The sequence below is a fragment of the Amaranthus tricolor genome, chromosome 1 (assembly GCF_026212465.1).
Source record: "Amaranthus tricolor cultivar Red isolate AtriRed21 chromosome 1, ASM2621246v1, whole genome shotgun sequence".
In the NCBI taxonomy this organism is placed as follows: domain Eukaryota; kingdom Viridiplantae; phylum Streptophyta; class Magnoliopsida; order Caryophyllales; family Amaranthaceae; genus Amaranthus; species Amaranthus tricolor.
In genome coordinates, this window is record NC_080047.1 from 3369338 (window position 1) to 3392297 (window position 22960).

A 22960-nucleotide genomic window follows, 5' to 3' on the forward strand; every position below is an offset into this window, starting at 1 on the left:
TTTAGTACTAGCATGGTCAGAAGGATGAAGATAATATACGGATGCAGGATTTTGAGTAAGATCAATATGAATTTGTTGAGATACTTGATTATCAGATGAAACGTGACCAGATGTTTCAGTCATGGTGAACAAAAAAAAAGAAGAACAGACCTGATGAATGAAGAAAGAGAACAAGAAAATAGTGCGAGAAAAAGAAGAAGAAAGAACAGATATGCTATGGCGAAGAAAAGAACAAGAAGAAAACGAAGAAAAGACTGTAAAAAAAATGAACGAACAAACCTACTGTAATCAGAGAACCTGCTCTGTTACCATGTGAGAAGCTTAGAGTAGGTGCACAGCCATAGCATACCATGAAAAGAAGGGAAAAAATACATGCAAAGTGTTTGTCATTTTACTCAGTGGGTAAAAGAAGGGTAGTACACCCCTTTTATACAAGTGTCTGATGAAGTTTGTTCTAACAAACAATCCAACCGGCAAGGAATCAAGAATTACTACAAAATACATTCTTATCAACGTAACTTGGCCTCTATTCTATGTTTCATTTTAACTAATTTAATTGTCATTGTTATTAAAATTCTCCAAAATTTATGATATAAGAAAAATCTATTGATCTTAAATATTACATTACGTTTAAGTTAAGAATTTTTTTTTAGGATATTTAAATTAAGAATGAATTAAGAATTTAAGTGATAAGGATATATATTTGCGCACTTTAATAATCATTTACTTATTTTTTTCTTAAAGTTGTTCTCATTTAGTATCATTTAAAATTATTTCATTTGTTTTTCCATTCTTAATATTCTTTCTAATTATATCACAAATTTTAAATATAATTAACAATTTAACATTGTTTATCCTCATTTTAATATTTTAGTAATACTTATATTTCCCATATATTATTCACTAACTTTATTTTAACATTTTTATTTTACTAATAGTCCCACATGTTTCACACTAACTTTATTTAAAAATTTTCTAATAGTTGTGGTCTCCATGTTTTTCTACTAATTTTATATTAATATTTATTAATGTTTGTGATTTTCACTTTTCCTCCATTAAATATACACTAGTTATCAAATGAGAAGGTCTCACAGTGAAATCATGTTTATTGGGTTGGTTCAATATACACTTACCGTCTTAATTTAAAATGATCACTTATAAGTGTAAAGTGATCACTTATATTTTTAAAGTAATCACTTATAATCTTAAAGTGATCAATTAGAAAAATTGGATAACTATTTGGATTCATCTTATGGTGAGACGGTCTCATACAAGACATGCTATTAAATTTAATATGCAATAAAATAATGCTTTATACTTCGTCTAAAATTATATTTTTCTTAATTTTAGTGAACATTCCTTGTAGAAAAAACTTTAAAGAAGAGAGGAAGTGATTTGATGCTAATATAATAAAATTAGTATAGAAATTCGTGCAGTGCATGAACTTATTAGTATAAAAGTATATAAAATATATACAAATTTTAAATAAATATAAAACTATATGTTATTAGTACAAAATTATAACATTTTTTATAAAATAAATAGAGAATTTAAGAATATATAGTTCTTTTGATGAGAAAAAATCCAATTGTTAATATAAGTATTAATTAAAGGTCTCATATTTTTTAAGGCAAATCTAAATAATATTCTAACAATATTACTATAATGATGCTTTGTTATTTTCAAAATAATTTTTGATTATCATATATCTTTTGTTTCTTGATTAAATATTTTAGAAAATTAAAATTTTTAATGAAGAAAATTTATTGATTAGCAAATACTTCAACATAAAAAAAACCCGAATATATATATATTCTAAGAAACTTTAATTGGAAATCTTATGTACCTTTTTAATTCAAAAATATAATATTTTAAGAAAATTTAAAACATCTAATTGTCATATATTACTCCTTTATTAAGAAATATAAATTGATATTAACTTTGAGAAGAATTATTCTATATAACAAATTATTGTGAGAATACCATATAATATTTTACAGTCTTTTTATTAGATGATATGATCAACAAATACAGTGAGTGATTATTGTGTGGTATTCTTGTATTAAGTAGTTTCACACACATATGTAATATGTGTTCAAACTATTCAGTATTCTAGAATGATTCCCTTTCTAGTTTCCACATATTAAAAAAAAAAAAAAAAAGATTTTGCAACATATTTAAAATTCTAAAATAAACAATTAGCTAGAATCAGGTACCATAGTTTGCAACGTATTTTAAATATAAACATATACTTCACGAATGAATCGATGACTTCGTTCATAATTAGATGTCCCAGTTGAAGTCGTAAGGAAATTTCTTTGAAATCTACCATAATGTGGACATGCTTCTTTGAAAAGTCGCTCCATAATATCTCTGAGATCTTAAATTTCTACTTTTACTTTCTCTATCTCTCATATTTAACATTATTTTTCATTTTGAGATATACACCGTCCGAATCAATTTAGATGTCTCATTTGCTTGGGCATGGTTATTAAGGATGGTGTGGGATCCATTAAAAAGGGTAAGTAGTGAAGGATAAGTAGTGAAAGGTAGTTGGGTAAGTAAGGTATATGGGAGTTTTTTCGTAATTACTTGTGTAAACTAAGAATATTTAGGTAAAAAAAGATTGACAAAAATAGAAATGAGACAACTAAAAAGATTTTGCCAAATAAGGAAATGGGACAACTAAATTGATTCGGAGGGAGTATTATTTTTATAAATTAATTTATTATTTTTTTTAATTTCATTTATACATATTAATTTTAATTTAATTATATCTATATGACTTATTATGTTTCTTTTTCTATTACCGGATATTCATATTTTCTTTAAAAACTTTACTTTTTCTTTTTGATGTTAAATTAAAGAAACAGAGGGACTACTATTTATTCTAATGTGTTTGTATAATAGCGACCATTTTCCCATTTGAAAATTACACCAATAGTCCCATAATTATTTTATCCTGATTCTACCGCCAATGGTTTGTGATTGAGGGTTTATGAGTGTAATACAAGCATCAATTCACGCCGTGATGTGTGTGTTGATGACAAAGCTAGTAACACACCACAAATTACAAAATCAAATTACATCAAGTTTTAATGGTTGTCCAAATGTTTTTTTCTTAGCTTATGATTTTTTTATTTTAAAAAAGTCTTTAAATAAATTAATTAATTTTTAAACGGTTAAAAAGTTAACTAAAGAAATTAAAAAAATTATTTATAGTAAATTTTCATTGACTTTGGCCTTTTCATTTATTTTATTTTTCTCTAATAAACAATCAAAAGCTAATAAATAATTTTTTATCAAATGTTTCCATAATAGCTGATTTGATGCAAATACTTCCAATACCAAAGCCTCTTATACAAAATGATTGCATAAAGTATGCATATTACAAAGTAGAATAGTTGATTAAACTTTTGTGAGTAAAGGGTGTCGGTACAAAACTCAAGACAAATATTTTATCAGTCTCACAATAAGACGACTTAATATAAAATCAATTTTATTTTTATTTTCTTAAAAACTAATAAAAAATTTTTATTTAGTTATCAATTGTGTAAGCTTAACTCAATTACTTATATTTTAAATAAAAATAATTTCGACTACTTGTATAAACCCATTTCATACAAGACTTGCTCTTTAAATAATTTTGGACATTTCTACCAAAACCACCTGCTAGTACTTCAGAACTTTCAAAACGACGTATGGAGTGCTTCAACTTTCAAAATACTAATTTTTTGTTAAATTTTATTGTAATTTTACAAAAGATTTTGTACTAAATTGAAAAAAAGTCCTTTAAATTGATATTTTAGGGCCCAATTTCTAAAATAATAGCACAAAATTTTTATTTCACCTTTACTTTCAACTAGTCAAACTAACCAACAATTTTAGCTATAATTATTTCCCAAACCAATTTTATATAGAGTGGATTCTAAGAGATATATAGATAGAAGTATGACGAAATAAGGCTTATAGTTAAAACTAAAAACATCCCAAAATTCAAGGCGGTTTCTAAAATTTTTATGGCTTAAAAGTGATTATAATATAAATAAACGCTGAATGACAAATAATAAAATTAATTAAAAATTGTGGCTAAAGTTATGAAAAAGTACGATGTTTGTAAATTTTCTATGTTAAATGCTCTCTAATATGTATTTCAAAATTACTAAAATTCAATTGAAGAATAATAAAAGATAATTTTTTTATTTATAAGTATATGTTATTCAATAACTTCAATTAATATATCGTACATAATTTAATATAGGGTCTAGACAATTGTCTCTATTGTCGACTTGAGTAGATTTTTTTTAATTTTCATGTTTCTTTTTGTTTGTCCACCATACTTTTTAACGTATTTCAAAATAAATTTTGAGTTTCGATATCTCATAGTACGCATAATAAAAAATTGTAAAGTTTATGTATTAAATTTTTTTACATCAAAACACATTAATAAGATCTCACATAAATATATTTTGTCTTAAATATATACTTCAAAAAACAAATTTAAATTTCTCTTTAATAAAGAGCAAAAACAAAAATATATAATATTGGTGTAACTCACAACTTAATTCTTACTCTATGATCCAAATAACATGTATGTATACTTGAGTCATAATGCATTATCATCGAATTTAGTAATCAAAAAAAAAAAACCTACAAATGAAAAGAATTGAGTGTGGCCCACATTATACAACGGAAGTTCGGCCCTCCACAACCATAAATATACATAAAAACAATATAAAAAATAAATGAAAATAAAAATAATAAAGAAAATAAAAGATAATGCAATAGTATAGTATGACAGCACGAGGGCTAATTGTATTTTCAGTTAATTAAAAAACGCAAATATTCTGGGTATAAAGATTGGCTTAAGAAATAGATACTGAATTATAAAATTTACTCAAATATTACTCTATAATTCAGCAAAGAATCTGACAACTAAACTTTGTCATTAAAACTATTATATACCAAATACCAGTTGCTAATTAATTACTCCTATTAAGTAGTTTTTTATGTTTCGGAAAAACGACAGGCTGACGCGCAAATACATAATTAAGTTAAGGAAAAAGAGAGGGAATAGACAAAGAGGGATCAAAAGAGTATATGAATTTATTTCCTTTTAAATGTTTAATACATCCTTCACGTCAATATAATTGTCATATTTTCTTATTTGGCAAAACCATATTAATTGTTACATTTTTATTTTAGTCAATCATTTTTTACCTAAATATCCTTAGTTCACACAAGTAATTACGAATAAACACCCATATACCTTATTTACCCAACTATCCTTCACTAATTACCCTTCACTACTTACCCAACTACTACCTTTTTAATGGACCCCACACCACTCTTAATATCCGTGCTCAAGTAAATGGCACATTTATATTGGTGTGGAAGGAGTACTATTTATTAATGATAAATTTGTAGTCTTTTGTCAACCATTAATAATATGTAGATATAGAAACTAAAATTTTTGTAAATATTTTCTATTGGTAGGTTTTGAATTTCGGCCATAACCAACAAATATTTCGAGAAAACATGTCACCAATTAAACTATACATGATTGATAAACTACAAGAAGTTTGTTACTATGTATCACTATATGAGGCTCTTGTTATCTGGGAGCGCTAGACTGTCGGACATTTGGAATGAGCCTATAAAGATAGAAGAGAAGGCAGTGAGAATCTAACCAAAAACCTAATCTGTAAAAAAGTAATACATTCTCCAACTAAAATAACACTCAATCATATAAACTACATAAATAAATAAATTTATTGTATACCATATGCATACTTAAACCTTTTCATTATAAAATCAATAATTGTATACTTGGTCCATTTTAAATGATCATCATAAAAAAATGGTCTACTTATGTTCACAAATTCAAATTATTTGTTGTAACATATAGGAGTGTAAAACTATTAAATTACTAATATAAAACCTTATCTCTCAAATTTATTTTATCATCTTTTAGTACTTGTAACATTTATCTTAAAGGTTAACTATTTAGTAGTTATATAATAGTAAAGACAGTTAGAAACTCGCAATGCACAAATTTATTATTATGAAATATATAAAAATATAATATTCAGAGAATGATGCAATTATATATTATCGTCAACAAATTTACCAAAATACATGACTTTTTTTAATCATAAATTACTTACGTTTATTTGAACTATTTATTGAATACATGACATGTTTCATTCAATTGAGCATATTAAATTTCAATTTAGGTAAATAGAAGTACTAAACTTAATCATTAAAATAATTTATTATATGTAGCTCCAATTTTAAATAAAACATAGATGTTAAATTAGATAAATAAAATTATTATGTAATCAACTATAATCTACTAAACTAATTGCATTTATCAGGGCTCTTAATTCTTAAAAATTGATACGTGTAGTATGATAAAATTTTTATTAGTATGTATGATATGAGTAGTAATTGGTGTTAATACAAAGCACTATTAACAAAGTTATGCAATACTTGCTATTGTTCAAATTTATTTTATTGACTGGTTCATATCAATTATCTTATTATCTTTTTAAAAAGGATCTTTCATATAGCTGATTTATAATTGATTTTTACTGATTAAAACTAATTTTTACTAATTTTTTATTGATTATTTTTTTTAAGGTTAACTCAATTAATCCTAACTACTCTCATGTAGTGCCTCTTATGCTTAAAATTGATACAAAATCAAATAGGACATTCATTTGATTAAAATAGATGAAAATATTAGCTTTTATTTTTATACTTTGAATATAACTTGGTTCATACTCTTAGAATATATTAGAATGTACATTTTGTAAAATCTTTATGATTGTGTAGAGTATTAGGAAAATATTTAATTTCCTAAAATATGATTTGTAATCTTATATAAATTAACATTATTCCTAATGAAAATGACAACTCGAAACATTCTTACACGTACTCCTTCATTTAACTATCTATTATTCTAATACAAATACACAACTGGTCCACACTCCATAACAAAACCATTCTCCTATAATCAATAAATTACATCTCTTACAATTATTATTTATTATCTATAATTAATTCTTGTAATTCTTCTAATTACTAATTAATAATTATTATTTTAAGTTTTGATTAGAACTCTGCCGTAAATAGTCATCTATCCTTCCTATAAATATATAAACGACATACTTCCTTCTTCTTCGCCAATCAATCCTCTCTATTTAATTTTCCTTCTCGATCAATATTCTTCTCTCTTTTTTCAAAACACAAACATTATCGAAGAAATTCGTAAAAATGGCGCTCTCTAAAGCAGCTTCTGAATCTGATGCTTCTGTTCATTCCACTTTTGCTTCCAGATATGTTCGCGTTTGCCTTCCTAGGTAATCATAAATTCAAAATACTATTCTCAAACAAATATATTTTTAAGGAATTTTTGGATTTAGATTTTCGTATTATTATATATGATCGTAATCATCTGATTAACTTGATTTTGTTGAAATCGGTTTTGATTTAGTTAGTTTATGAATCGGATTTTTGCTTTCGTTCGACGTAAGATTATATTTGTGATTGTGTGAGATTGGTGATGAAAACAGGTTTAAGATGCCGGAACAATCGATACCGAAAGAAGCAGCGTATCAGATTATAAACGATGAATTGATGTTGGATGGAAATCCGAGATTGAATTTGGCGTCATTTGTGACAACATGGATGGAACCAGAGTGCGATAAATTAATGATGGCTGCCATTAATAAAAATTATGTTGACATGGATGAGTACCCTGTCACCACTGAACTCCAGGTTAACTTTTTCCTTTTTCTTTATATCATTGAGTACTGTTTTACGGTGATCGAACATTGTTGATCATTAAATATCCATTATTATTCAACGCTCACCACGCTGAAATACTCGGTTACATTGGCTTATTTTATATATGGGAAATGTGTAAAAAAAATATATTTAATTAAAATTATTAAAATTTTTTAAATTGTTCAATTGCATATTTTCATAATATTAACTTTTTATAATTTTTAAATTAGATCTATATAGTTCAATATATAATTTAATAAAATAACTTATTAAATTGCGTAAAAAGTCAAATCTAAAAAGTATAGTGATGAAATGGAATAATATTTGAAAATTAATCGTAAGTTGATGATTTAAAATTGTGGATTTATATTTAATAATATAAATAAATCATCTTCACAATTTTGTGTATTCGAGTATATGAATTACTTTAAGTTTATGGAATCAAGAGAGTATAATATTGATTATTGATGGATTATGTGAAAATTTTAGGTGAACTTCATTATTTTAGTCTATAGGATTGGAATTTAAGCTTTAGTAGTACTATTGTTATGGAAAATAGTATCTGCATGATATATACAAAGTTTTACAAAGTTTTAGGTGCAAGTATGTTGGAATGGAGAAGTATTTGTTGAAAATTAACTCTAATCTAACCACATTGGTTAAAATTAAATCATGGGATTCATTGGTTAAAATTAAATCATGGGATTCAATAGAAACCGATCGATGTGGATATGAATAACTCTTACCATTTCAGACAAATGAAAAGTTAACTAACTAGCGTAAAAAAGTCTTTTGGCATACAGACTGATATATTTAGAAAATTAATAAAACTTGTCAAATCTTATATTTATTAATTTTATGATTGCAATAGATGAAAAAAATAAAAGAAAAAATATAGAAGTAAACAAAAGGATGAGCTTCTTTCAATGCAAAATAATTCATGCGCTTCAATTGATTCAAGATTTAATTTTCGGTATTTCTTAATATGCTCTTATAATTATTACGAAAAATTATAATGGTTTTGTTCACTTTTATATTTACTTTTATATTTCTTTTGCATGTGCCTCTCATCAGAGGCGCAAACAAAAGGATAAAAAGAGAAATAATCACATTGAGTATAATAATGCATGTGAATATCTTGTCTACATTAACAATCAATTTACTACTTTTTGTATCATATTTATTATGATCGACTTTCATGGCTTATATAATTCAATGAAAAGAATAAAAAATATAGTATTTATCATATTAGCTAAAAAAACATTATCTAGAGAAAAAATTTGGTTTATATTGTTTTTAATTTATTTTAATTAATCTGTTAATTTATTATGTATAATTTCTGCACAAAACAAATTATACACTTGTTTTTGCACCAAACAAATGGAGAGTACACTTTATATGGGCTTTGATTTTAGTGAAGGGGGGATGAAGCTGGCGTAGGAACATTGCATTGATCGGCCTATAACTAAGCTAGTGCAGCAGTTCCAATGCAAATGCACTATCTAAAATTTGGATTTCTATTTTAAAATAATTAAGGTTAATAATATTATTTTTAACTTTTAAAGATGGATAATTGGTTAAAATTTAGAAATGAGTATGAGCAAACCAAATAAATTAGAGAATAGGTATCTAAGAGAGGTTAACTATTAAAATCACATACTTTATTTTTCTTTTTTCGATGTGGGACTCCCACATATGTGAGAGCAAATATACACTTCAACATAATGGCAACATACTTATATAGATAATGTTGCAGTTAAGTTTTTAATAATCATAGTTTTTAATTTGAGATAAAAATCCCTATAGACAAAATAAAGGTGGATTAAATCTTTTTTATGAATTATGAGAATTAATTTTATATTTTAAAAGTAAAAGAAAACATCTTTAAGCATTCAATCAACTGATGATTCTCAAACCTCAACAATCACACGCTTCAATAAGATATACTACCTCCTATTCAGCATAAATGTCCCATTTGATTTTTGGCACTATTCACTTATCACTCTTAATTTGTATTTTACTCTTAATTTATAAGTTAAAACATAGTCATGTGGGATCTTGTTTAATTCGTCTCAATACAAGGATTATTAATATCAACTTTTTATAATTTTTAATTAAGAATAATTTAAGATATTAAGGATTAAAATGTTGTCTTGATAAGTGTGAAAAGTCAAATGGGACATTTAAGCTGAATAGGAGGGAGTATAAAATTTGCGGACGACTCCATGAAAGTTAATTAGGTCTTACAATAGATGTATGCAATATACTGTCATTTATTTTATTATTCATATCGATACACGTCTAAAGAAATGTTTTCCTTTTATCAATTTTTCAAATATTTTATACAAAAGCATATAGAGAATGTTAGGTAGAAAGGTAAGCTCACTAACATGCTTTATCAGTCAAAAGTGAAGCTTTTGAACATAATAAAACTCCTATAATGGAGGATATATGTTGGCAGTGAGCCTGAAAGGTTTGCTACTAACAGAACTCCCTAGAAGTTCTGAAGTCCATATGTTCATCAAAATTATTTTGAAGTTCATAAGTACACGTTGATAAATCTAGCTAATTTTTTATCCTTTTGATTTTGTGTGAATTTACTTTATTAGTGTGTATTCTTTGAATAATGCAAAAACCAATTAGATAAAAAACAAACAAATTAAACACAGAGATTATCAAGTCAAAATCAAAATAAAAATATAGAAAAATTAAAATTCATCTAAAATATTTTTTTACTTTCTATATTGACTATCTATGGTCATTTGATAATCTTATATTATTCAATCGTGAGTGATTGATGAACATTATAATTATTTATTTGATTTGTATTTTAATTGCCAACATGCCGAATACTTTTTACCGTTTTCAGATAATTTTACAACATAATAATGTATAGCAAATAGAATGACTATTTTGAAATTATCAAATCTACGAACTGCTTTTGCTGCATTTTACAATATAAACGAACTAGTAAAGTGTTATGGCAAACAGAATGATGAAAATAGGAATTTCTATATTCGTGGAATTTTCTCCTACAGATCTTATTTGGTTTCTTATCTTTTTGCCATAATTCTTATCTACCTTTATTCCGGACATTGCTTTTTAAAATGGTCATGATAAATTGAGATGAATATGAATCTTTTTTACATTGATGAATGAAGTATTGAGACATGGAGTACTCAATTTTCACCTAAAAAATAGCAATAAACTTTTTCATCAAGTACCTAACACATGTTTATGTTCATATCATTCATTATTGATGACATATTAACGATGGACTGATTAGATTTTGTTGATGTAACTGTTTGGGGAGCAGAATAGATGTGTGAACATGATAGCCAATTTGTTTAATGCACCACTTGGAGATGCTGAGGTTGCTGTTGGAGTGGGAACAGTTGGGTCCTCTGAGGCCATCATGCTTGCTGGTCTCGCTTTTAAGAGGAGATGGCAAAACAAGAGAAAGGCCTTGGGCTTACCCACTGACAAGCCCAACATTGTCACTGGGGCCAATGTTCAGGTAAATTTGTGTTGCCACTTAGTATTTACTGATTTTCACCATTTAAGGTAAAGAACACTCCCAGTATCCGCATAAGGCAGGATCCGGATAGGGGTCTTTTTTTCTTGAAAGATGTGGACAAGCCATACCTATTCCCCTCAAGGAGGGAGTAAAGAGGATGCGCGTAATTAAGAAACTCCCAGCTGATATCTACGCCCAATAGAAGTCGAATCCCAAACCTTCTGCTCAACACGCAAATGCTCTATTCATTAAGCCACAAGCGCCTTTGGTTAGGTTTGAGGGATAAAAAGTACATGTATAAGCATAGTTTTAGGCTACTATTCTCATTGAGGGTTTCAATAATTGCTTTTGTATATATTTAGGTTTGCTGGGAGAAATTTGCAAGATATTTTGAGGTAGAGTTAAAGGAAGTTAAGCTGAGTGATGGATACTATGTGATGGACCCTGAGAAGGCTGTGGAAATGGTTGATGAGAACACCATCTGTGTTGCTGCTATCCTTGGATCCACTCTCAATGGAGAGTTTGAAGATGTTAAGATGTTGAACGACCTCCTTGAGGCCAAGAACAAAGAAACTGGGTATGTTCCATACTGTAAAAGAAAACGCTGTTTTCATATTTGCCAAGGAATGCTTGAGGTCCCAGAATATGTTATATACTTTGACAATAGTTTATCCACATTTGGCTTTGTAAATTCGATGATATTGCACCTTTTCATTGATTAATTGATATCCTTGAACCGACTTAAAACATATCTTTTTAATTTACGACTTGACTGATGATATGATTTGATGCAATGCAACCTTGTTTTTCCACTTTAATTAAAGAAATGACCAACTTTCTCCTTGACTTTGTATATATGTGCTATTAGACCGTGACAATTGGTCACATGATCACCTCATGAGCCCACTTGTGTGGACACCCATGGGCTCGGGCTAACAAATCCACGAGTAATGAGCGTTAGCTTGAATACAACACTTGATGAATTTCACTCTTTTCCAAAACCATATAGTATTAGGAGGATTACCCATCAAATATTATATACATGTCTACAACCCACTATTTTAGCAATGACCTTTCTCACATATGAAATATTTCCAACATGTGCAGATGGGATACACCAATTCATGTGGATGCAGCAAGTGGTGGTTTCATTGCACCATTTTTGTACCCAGATCTGGTCTGGGACTTCAGATTGCCATTGGTGAAGAGTATCAATGTTAGTGGTCACAAGTATGGACTTGTGTATGCTGGTGTTGGGTGGGTCATTTGGAGGAGCAAGGAAGACTTACCTGAAGAACTTATCTTCCACATCAACTACCTTGGTGCTGACCAACCCACCTTCACTCTCAATTTTTCAAAAGGTATCAATTTCTTTTCAAGGCTCAACACTTATCCATTTGTGGCAAAGTACTTTCTTATGTCTGTTTTCTAATCAACTTAAATGGATAATGTAGGATCAAGTCAAATTATTGCTCAGTATTATCAGCTAATTCGCTTGGGTTTTGAGGTAAGTCTTCCAGAAGCTTGTGAATATTATGAGGCCAAAAATTTATACGTCTTTGATTAAACTGGTCAGTGATCACAAGTCAAAAGGGTAGCATCCCAAAATCATACGGTGATAGGTGGCATTGTGCACTACTCCCTCTGTCTTGTTTAACATTCGCTATAAGAACATTTGAGCAAATCCAAGAAAATAACAGTAGATAAAAATTGTAAATTTGTGATTCATGGAAAAGTGGAAGAAATTTGTGAATAAGATAAAAAGATATATTAAATATGTAGATGAGAATTAAAAAAAGAGCATGAGTTATAGACAAAAATGAAAATATAGCAAATCTCATAGGACAGACTAAAATGAAAATGTAGCAAAACCTGTGCACGAAAGGAGTATCTTACTAAGTAGTCAAATTTACTACACATGGGAGCACCAACACTTTGTCATCAAGAACCAATTAAATACAGATCTCAAAGGTAATGTTATGTCCGTCTGACCATTCAAAATCTGTTTAGATGAAAGTCAATTAATAACATTGAAATAACGAATAAAATATGCTGATTCAGTTTGCCTTTATTTAAGAAATTTTTCTCTAATAAATGTGTATTATTATCTCTATTATAGGGATACAAGAACATTATGGAGAATTGCCAAGAGAATGCCATGATTTTGAGAAAAGGAATCGAAAACACAGGGCGATTCAACGTCGTATCCAAAGACATAGGAGTTCCATTAGTAGCATTCTCCTTAAAAGACAACAGCCTTCACAACGAGTTCGAAATCTCAGACATGTTACGTAGGTTCGGGTGGATTGTGCCAGCATACACAATGCCCCCAGACGCACAACACGTAACAGTACTGCGTGTTGTCATCCGAGAGGACTTCTCTCGAACCCTCGCAGACCGTCTTGTTGCTGACATCGAGAAAGTTCTAACCGAGCTGGACGCTCTTCCTGCTCGTGCTAATGCTAAGTTAACTCTGGCAAACACCCAAGAAGATGCTGATACTACAGTGTCTAGGAAAAAGACTGCTTTGCAGATGCAAATGGAGGTTTGCAGTATTTGGAAGAAATTTGTTGATGATAAGAAGTCTAGGACTAATGGTGTTTGCTAGATCACACTAATTAACCCATAAAATCTACTACATTTCTATTTTTACTTTGAGAGTTTTTTAAAGGAGACAATTTGTTTTCATTATAAGTTAATCATGCATTGATTTTGACCAAGACAATAAGGATTTTTGGTTTTATAATTTTGGATGAGATTAATTCACTTGAATATATGAATGTAAGATCATGGACTTTGTCACATGATTATTGAGAGAACTTTATACTTTTTTTTTTTTTTTTTGCACATGGATCTTGTAATATAATTTTGAAGGATATAGAGCACATTGGTGCTTTAATTTTTCGTTTAAATTGTTGTATGTATTATGTGCGCTTAATTTGTAATTGGAAAATTATAAAATGATTGAAAATTTGAATTTATGTTACACCTTTTGTTTTCTTTTTGAAAATTTTGCATGCTTCTAGAGAAATGGACTGGATCAATTATCAAGCTAGATATTTACTAATTTAGTGGCCAAAATTACACCAAAAAGGTCTTCAACTAAGTCGTACTTCAAAATTTTTTATACTGGCCAAAAATTTAAAACTTTAGTCATCGCCAGTCCTTTTCTTCTTTGAATTGTAATTAGTGTATTTCACCAAAATCTTTTTGTTTTGCTTATTGAAAATTAATGGTTTTCACATCTATTAATATAATTTTTTTTACCACTGATAAAATAGAATTATCTTTTAAAAAATATCGGTGACATTATATTTACGTCTTGAAAGTATATGTTGAAATGAATACAATAAAATAATGTTATATATAAAAATTACTATAAATGATTTAAAAAAATAGTATTTAGGGATAATGTAACACTTTGAGATTTTCTGACGTCATTAACTAATATTTTAATAACTTTTGGATATTTTATAATTATATTAAATTAATTTTGAAGTAGTTTATAACTTTGTATGTTTTTTAGATTAAAAGTTTTGTCATTTGAAACTCAAACGTTTACATTGGAACCACGATCCATGCTTGACATGATCTTTAGAGAAACCGGAGATGAATCATTCCGCCGTGATATAGTTTTGATAGGCCGTTGATGTCTTTACTTTATTAGATTCTAAATAACATTTTTTTTTCTACAAAGGCGCACAGTTTTAGGGCAGATGCTGTCGAAATTTCCACTGACATTTTAAAATTTTATTATTATTATTTTATTTTAATGTAACACCCGAATTTCCTCCCGTCCTTTACGGTTTTGGTTTCGTACAAGGGGTCGAAAATTCAGGGTGTTACAGATAAAATTTTAATTTGCGGTTTTGATTTTTATCTAAAATCAAATCATCTTCATTTTGCTTTCCGAAAATCCAAATTTAAACCATATTAAGTCAAAATCCAAATAGCTTTCCCTCCAATGAAACAAAATAATGTGTAAATTAGACCAATAGAAAACAAAGAAAATACTCAATAAAAGAGAAATCATTATAATTTATATTTGAAGTGCACAATTATGATAAACACATAAATTTTGTCGTAGATGGAAAACCAAAGTACATAGACATCCAAATATAAGATTGGAGAGCTTTAATGTCTTAATTCATAACCATCTTGGCCAACTAAACATACCAAAGATTGGGACTTGGGAGGTATCCTAAACAAAACTCCTCTTGTTTTGATATAAATCATACTAAATCATCATTATGACTTGAAGAACTGGTAGATCTCATGCTCATATCGCCTTCGCTTTCACTTTCACATTTCTTCAGCACAGAAAAGTCAGCTATTTTTCGCGTTGGTTGCATTTGGTGACAAACATATTGTATGGTTGGTCTAAACTGTGGATCAGTGTTAATGCACTCCAAAGCTAATTTAATGATGATAGCCATCTCTTTAGCCACGTCTGGTGAAGGATATGCTAGACGAGGGTCTAAGAGATCTTTAAAGCTAGATTTAGAGCTGATTTCGAGTAAAGTGTGATATATTGGCGATGAGGATGATGCTGAGGACTCGACTGAAGAGCTTGAAGATGGAGATATAAGGTTTCCTGGATGACTTCCCAATATAATTTCTAGTGCTAAAACTCCGAAGCTGTAAACATCACATTTCTTGGTGGGTTTCATTGTATAAGCAAGCTCTGCAGGAAGATATGAAATATGTTTGTTTGTGTTTATTAGTGCATATCTAACTAGAGCAATGTATTTATTGACACACCAAAACACTAGATATCAAACTAGCTCTAATCAATCAGTAAAATCAATTCAATTCAGTTTAGTTTAATTTGATGCTTATAAGCATAAAATATATTTTATCTTTGTATCTTTTGAGTCTATGTGTATTGAAAATCCCTTGAAGTATTACTGCTTATTGATAGAGTAAAAAACACATATTGGGGTTATAACCATTAGCCCTGAGCTATTGGCTGAGTTGGTTTCTTGATATAGTATTAAAATTCAAAATATAATGTGACAAAAGGTCACAATGTTGAATCTCGTCTACTCATTATTTCAAGTGGAATATCAAAACACCATGTATGAGGATTACATCCGCCCTTTAGCCCAGAGAACTTTTGTGTGAGGAGGCGTGATAAAGTATAAAACATATAGAGTATAACTCCAGTCATTAGCTTAAGTTTTTGGTTGAGCAAATTTAATCTTATATAAATTAGAAATCCAGGAATCTTTCAGAACCGGTGCAATAGTACAGTATGACAGAGTCACATGACAACATTCTTGATAAATATTGAAGTGATGTGCATAAACTGTTGAATAAGAAGAGAAAAAGAGAAATTACCAGGAGCAATGTATCCAAATGTTCCAGCAAGCTCAGTGAAGTTAGAAGATTCCTGACTTATAAGCCTGGCTGTGCCAAAATCGGAAACTCGAGCTTCGTAATTTACATCAAGTAACACATTGTTGGAAGAAATATCTCTGTGGATTATTGGAGGAGAACAATCATAGTGCAGGTAACAAATTGCATAGGCGATCCCCTTAATCACATTTACCCTCTTCTCCCAATTCAATTCTATTGCTTCCTTTTCATTCTTAAGTAAGTTACCCAAGCTACCGCGCTCCAAGTACTCACAAACCAACAATGAATGTTGTGGATGAAAGCAGAACCCATGGAGCTTCACAATATTACGATGTCTCATCTTAGTTAATGCTTCTATTTGTGACTCGAATTTCTTTTGATTTTCAAAACCTGGGTTTTGTAAAGTTTTCAGCTTCTTAACAGCAACAATTTGCCCTGTTGAAAGTACTGCTTTATACACACTTCCATGTCCGCCTTCTCCTATACAATACTTTGTGTCAAAACCTTCTGTCGCTTCTTTTATGTCATCATACACCAGCCTTCCATCAAAGTCCCAAACCGAAAACATATTTTCTCGATGTGTGTCTTGTCTATGTACATTCCGATTTCCTTCCCTTATACCACTTTTATGCATACAAAGGGCAACCGACACAATGATACATAGAAAAACTCCTACTCCGACGACAGGAGCAGTGATTAGTTGCACAAGATCTTTGCCTTTTCCTTTAGAATTTTCCAGTGTTCTAGGGCAAGGCATTAAGCCTGTCATGTTTCCACATAAAGCTTTGTTTCTGATGAATGAGTTGATGGACATGTTCATGAACACTTTGCTATCAGGAATTGGACCTTCAAGATTGTTGTAGGACACATCAAAATGCATCAAACTTAGCAATTGATCGAATGTCCATGGAATTTGGCCCGAAAGATGGTTAGAGGAGAGATCTAACACCACCAATTTATCCAAATTTCCAAGTTGTAAGGGAATCTCACCAGAAAGTGAGTTTCTGCTCAAGTCTAACACTTCTTGTAGCTCCACAAGATTCCCTATCTGCCATGGAATAGCTCCACGCAAGCTGTTTCTACTCAGATTCAAGTAAAGCATCCTGACACAATTACCAATTTCCTCCGGGATTTTTCCAATCAAATCATTCGCGCCAAGATCAAGATAGTCTAAATTGACCAGATTTCCAAGTTCATTGGGAATGTTCCCCGAAAGCCTGTTATTGCTCAATGTGAGGTTAAACAATGACTGCAAATTTCCCAATTCTTTCGGAATATTACCCACTAAACGATTCGATGACAAATCAAGAAAATGCAACATGGTTGCATTTCCTAACTCTGGAGGTATTACACCAGTAATATGATTATCAGAAATCTTGAGACTAGTCATGTTCTTACACTTTGCCCAATTGGAAGAAATCTGACCCTCAAAGCTATTATAGCTCAAATCAATGTAATCAAGAACTGGGTACACCCCAAAATCTTCTGATATGTTCCCCACAAGATGGTTTCTATCAAGCCTTAACCTTGTCAAACTGGTACAGTTTCTCAACCCTTTAGGTACAGAACCTGAAAACCTGTTATTACTTGCACAAAAATCTTGAAGTATACCACCTTGGCAAATTTTCTCAGGTAATGAGCCAGATATGGTATTATTTGACAAGTAACATAAGGTTAAATTAGTGAGTTTATCAAACTCTTTTGGTAATATACCTGATAAATTATTCCCATACAAAGACAAAACTTTCAAGCCAATTAGATTACCAATAGAAGGCGGTATAGGACCTGTAAGGTTATTCAAATTGATCCGAAGCTCGTTTATTGCTGTCAACTGTCCTAGCTCAGGAGGAATCCTACCCACTAACCGATTATTTCCAAGGATAAGGAGAGAAAGAGAGGAAAGATTGCCAAGAGAAGATGGGATATTCCCAAAAAGAAAATTATTAATGAAGTTCAAATTCTTAAGGGCACTCATTTTCCCAAGTTCTGTGGGTATCTTCCCACTGAATTTGTTGTTACCCAAGTGAAGACTAGTAAGTTTAGTAAGATTAGTGATTGAAGAAGGGATATTTCCAAAAAGATTATTATCATGAAGATCAAGGAAAGATAGATTAGGCAAAGATGAGAAATTAAAGGCTTTTAAAGTGCCTGTTAAACCCACATTGGTTAAGTTTAACCTTGTAACACTACCATTAACACAGCCAACACCAAGCCAATAGCATGGAGCAACAGTAATTGACCTAAATTCATCATTTGGAAGTGACCAAGATGACAAAAATGATTGATTTAGACTATGTAAGCTTTCTTTCCATTTGATAAGAGCTTCTGCTTCTTGTTGAGTTGCACCAGAAAAGGTGCAACTGAATGAAAAGTATAGCATCATGCAAAACAGCAAGGGAAATAGAGGAAACAGAGATTTTTTAGAGGGCATAGCTACCTTTTTGGGATTGAGCTAATTAAAATTATGAATTTTTCTATCTTTTTGGCTATAAAAAGTAATTTGATTATTTAATTTTTAACATCAGATCTAAGATTTTAGTTTGATTTAGAATCATATTTTATTGATGGTATTTATACAACTTGTTTGTCCACATAAAAAAGTTCTCGAGTCTGTTGACTTCCAAATGTACTCCCCCCTCCTTTATATCCTATAAGTTTATTTATGATGATGACAATTCTGAGAGGATAAAAGATTATTATTCAGAACCCACTATTATTTTCGTTAAAAAAACATTAATTTATTCGGAGTGATATATTTTTCAGATTTCGAGGTAAGGATAATTTCCGACAAACTAGACGGAGATGAAGAATTGATATTATATTTCCATATTACATTCCATTTCATTTCATAATCGGAGTAAAATCAGAGAATTTTACTCGCAAAGAAAAGAAGAGTAAACCCTTTTCATAAACGGCGAGAACTGAAATCATACAATAAAAATAAAAATAAAAGAAAAAGTTTTCCATGACTAAAATAATTCATAATTTTCTAAATTGTATCCGTTGAGTAATACTAAATTTAGATTTTTTTAAAACGTCCTTTAATGAAGCAAAGTCGCCAGTTTTGAATGACATGTGATGTTAATTTCTTTAAATTTCGTAGTATTCAACATGGTTGAATGAGTATTTGCCACCTAATGCCTCTGATTCTGGAAGATTTTTGTGCACAAGATTAAATCAACGACAAAGAAAGTGATGTTCTGTACTTTTGTAGTATCCGCTAAAATAATAATTATAATATTTCAGGCTGTTAAATATATTAATTACCAGAATTATTTCACATCATCAACTAACATCAGCGTTAAATTATCATTTAGTTGTTGATTAAGTCAATCCTATTCTTCTTTTTTTTATTATTATTACATAAAACAATTATAGAGGTGAGATTCCATCCCTTGTCTTGTTTAATATTTACCATTTTACATTAAATTATCAAATTATCAAATTACATTAAATTATTTACATAAAGATAAAAATTAATACAAGACCTTAGTGCCCTTAGCCGTCAGCACTACAATTAGTAATAAATAACTAAACCCTTATTTTTTAATTTTACTATCACTATTCTATTTAATTTGCACTTAATATTTATTTAGTGTTTTTCCTTTTACTTTGCACCATATCGGTTTTTAATAATGGACCCTACATTTTACTTTAATATTACCCATAAATTTATTATCTCTTTTATTCTCAATCATTTATAATTTTATCTCACTTATTATTTGTTCTTAATCAATTACAAATAAGAATTATACCTCTATAAAAAGGTACGAATCAAATAAAAAAAAATAGATCCTTTATCTATTTAAAACTAAATATCAAATCAACCCGAATTTAAAAATCTAAATATTCAATTTTCAAATACTTCTACTAAAAATCATGATCCGAATCTAACTATTATGGTCTCTTTTGGTCAAAAGTTATCAAGAATAAATTTATATTCGGGAGTACAACTGTACTAGGCTTAGAAATCTCAATATCCTCGGTCAAAATCAGAAAGTTTAGGTCTTTCAAATGAGAAAATGTGAAAGAAATAAGCAAAACTAAAAATAAAATAAAATAAAATAAAATAAAATTGAGCTTAGGTAAACTTAATTCTAAAAATAAGTATCTTTATGTACGAGCTTAAGGTTAATGTAGTTCGCAATTATTGACAGCGAACAAAAAAATTGGTTAAAAGAAGTTAAAATTGTTTGTTCACAGTTAATAACTGCGAACAAACACAACAATAGGAGGGACAAAAAAAATTAAAAACATGTTTGTTCGCGTTACTAACTGCAAAGAAACATAATTTCTACTTTTTTGTCTCTTCTAATTGTATGACATTCTCTCCAAAATAATCAATTTTGACTTTTTTTGACCAATTTTTTTGTTTGTTGTTAGTAACCGCGAACTAATCTAACCTTAGGCTTGGACATAAAAACACTTATTTTAAAAATTAAATTTAGCCGAATCTCAATTTTTTTATTTTTTTGGTTAATTTTACTTATTTGTTTCACATTTTCTGAGGACCTTTTAAAAAAGCTTATGGGTTTTCATAAAGGTGTTCATTCGGGTGATAAGGTCGGTTTCGGACGGGTGTCATTCGATTGTATTTCGGATCAGTTATATTTCGGATGCGTGTTGCGACGGGTCACACTGGGTCGGGTCGATTATTCACGGTTTGGTTGAAGATCGGTTATTCGAGCTATCGGGTTAGCATCAGTTCGGTGTCGGTTGAAGTTCGTGTCGAGTTTCAATCGGTCTCGGGTTGTCATCGGTTAATAATTGGTTCGGTTTTACCTGGTGCAGATCGGGTTCGGGTATTTTTCAAGTAGAATTTGGCTACGAATTGCGAATTACTAATTACTGTTGATCGAGTCAATATTAGATTAAGTTGTTAGTCATTTTTTAATTGATGAAAAGATTTCTTTACTTAAAGCAAAATAGTGAAAATGCAAATCAATTAGTGATCATTAATACATTGTTACTTTTACTTGTTTGACCATAAATTAAAATTATAAAGTGCTATCAATTTTTATCTAATTCGATTAAAGTAGTTAAATAAACATTGATCATTGATTATTAACTCTAAATATATGAAACCATGTATTTATAAAATTTATTTTATTAAAAAATTTATCACTTTATTAAAATGACTAATAAGATGATTGAATATGAGTCGATCATACTTCTATGTAAAAAATTGGTTTAGGTTTACAGTAGTTTGATCTAAACTTCAATCGGGTTAAGTAGGTTTTAGCCGGATTGAGTTCAGTCTCGAGCATGATTCGGGTCGGTCATTATTACGTTCGGGTATTCTCGGTTAACGGTTATGTGTTGGTTAGAAAAATCGGTTACAGCTCGAGTTCAATTTTTCCATTTTCGGTTGTCAACCGGTTCGGGTATAGCTTCGGATCGAGTAATGTCGGTTTGATAAACCTAAAAAAAGAATATATTTTCGGGTCGGTTTATTTTCGATTTCGAATCAAATTTTCGGGTCGGATCACTTTTGAACAGCTCTAGGTTTTCAACATCCGTCAAATCTACTTAACTTTTGGGGCTTTGAGCAACTAGAGGGAAAAGAAAAGACTTTGAGAAAATAGCGAGATTGAAAGAGAAATAAAAGAGGCTTTTTTACTCCTTTTGTAACAACAATTTTTACTTGAGACCGTTTTTTTTTAAAGATGGTTCTCAAAAGTCCAGCCCATTATGTTAATTTAAAAAAAAAAATGACGCGCGCGTGTAACTGTAATGTGAAAAGTTACATAATACATTTGGAGTTATAACAACATTTATTTGGGGTTATAACATAATATATTTGGTATTATACCAGCATATATTTGAAGTTTATAACATATTTTATTTTGGATTATAACATAATATATTTGAAGTTATAATAATATATATATGTGAGGTTATAACATAATATATATAGGGTTATAACAACATATATTTGGGGTTATAACATAATATATTTGGGGTTATAACATAATATATTTAGAGTTGTAACAATGTATATTTGAAGTACTAATATAATATATATGGAGTTATAACAACATATATTTGGGGTTATAACATAATATATTTGGTGTTATAAAAATACTATACCCTCAAACACAGACCATTATATACCGAACCATATATTATGTTATAACCCCAAATATAAAATATTATAACCACAAATATATGTTGTTATAACCTCATATATATTATGTTATAACCTCAAATATATATTGTTATAGCTTCAAATATATTATGTTATAACCCCAAATAAATTAAGTTATAATCTTCAAATATATGCCGGTATAACAC

General features: G+C 29.3%; 2 protein-coding genes across 2 annotated transcripts; one reads left to right on the forward strand and one right to left on the reverse strand.

Moving 5' to 3' along the window:
* Positions 1-7143: 7143 nt before the first annotated feature.
* Positions 7144-14294, forward strand: LOC130799269 (glutamate decarboxylase-like). Its single transcript, XM_057662375.1, has 7 exons — positions 7144-7364; positions 7578-7782; positions 11108-11308; positions 11671-11885; positions 12416-12669; positions 12763-12815; positions 13428-14294. The coding sequence occupies exons 1-7, from the start codon at positions 7279-7281 to the stop codon at positions 13914-13916; spliced, it is 1503 nt and encodes a 500-aa protein (XP_057518358.1). The 5' UTR covers positions 7144-7278; the 3' UTR covers positions 13917-14294.
* A 1033-nt stretch (positions 14295-15327) lies between these two features.
* LOC130799277 (MDIS1-interacting receptor like kinase 2-like) lies at positions 15328-19217 on the reverse strand. Its single transcript, XM_057662382.1, has 2 exons — positions 16649-19217; positions 15328-15992 (listed from the first exon to the last, which is right to left on the reverse strand). The coding sequence occupies exons 1-2, from the start codon at positions 19095-19097 to the stop codon at positions 15541-15543; spliced, it is 2901 nt and encodes a 966-aa protein (XP_057518365.1). The 5' UTR covers positions 19098-19217; the 3' UTR covers positions 15328-15540.
* Positions 19218-22960: the final 3743 nt, after the last annotated feature.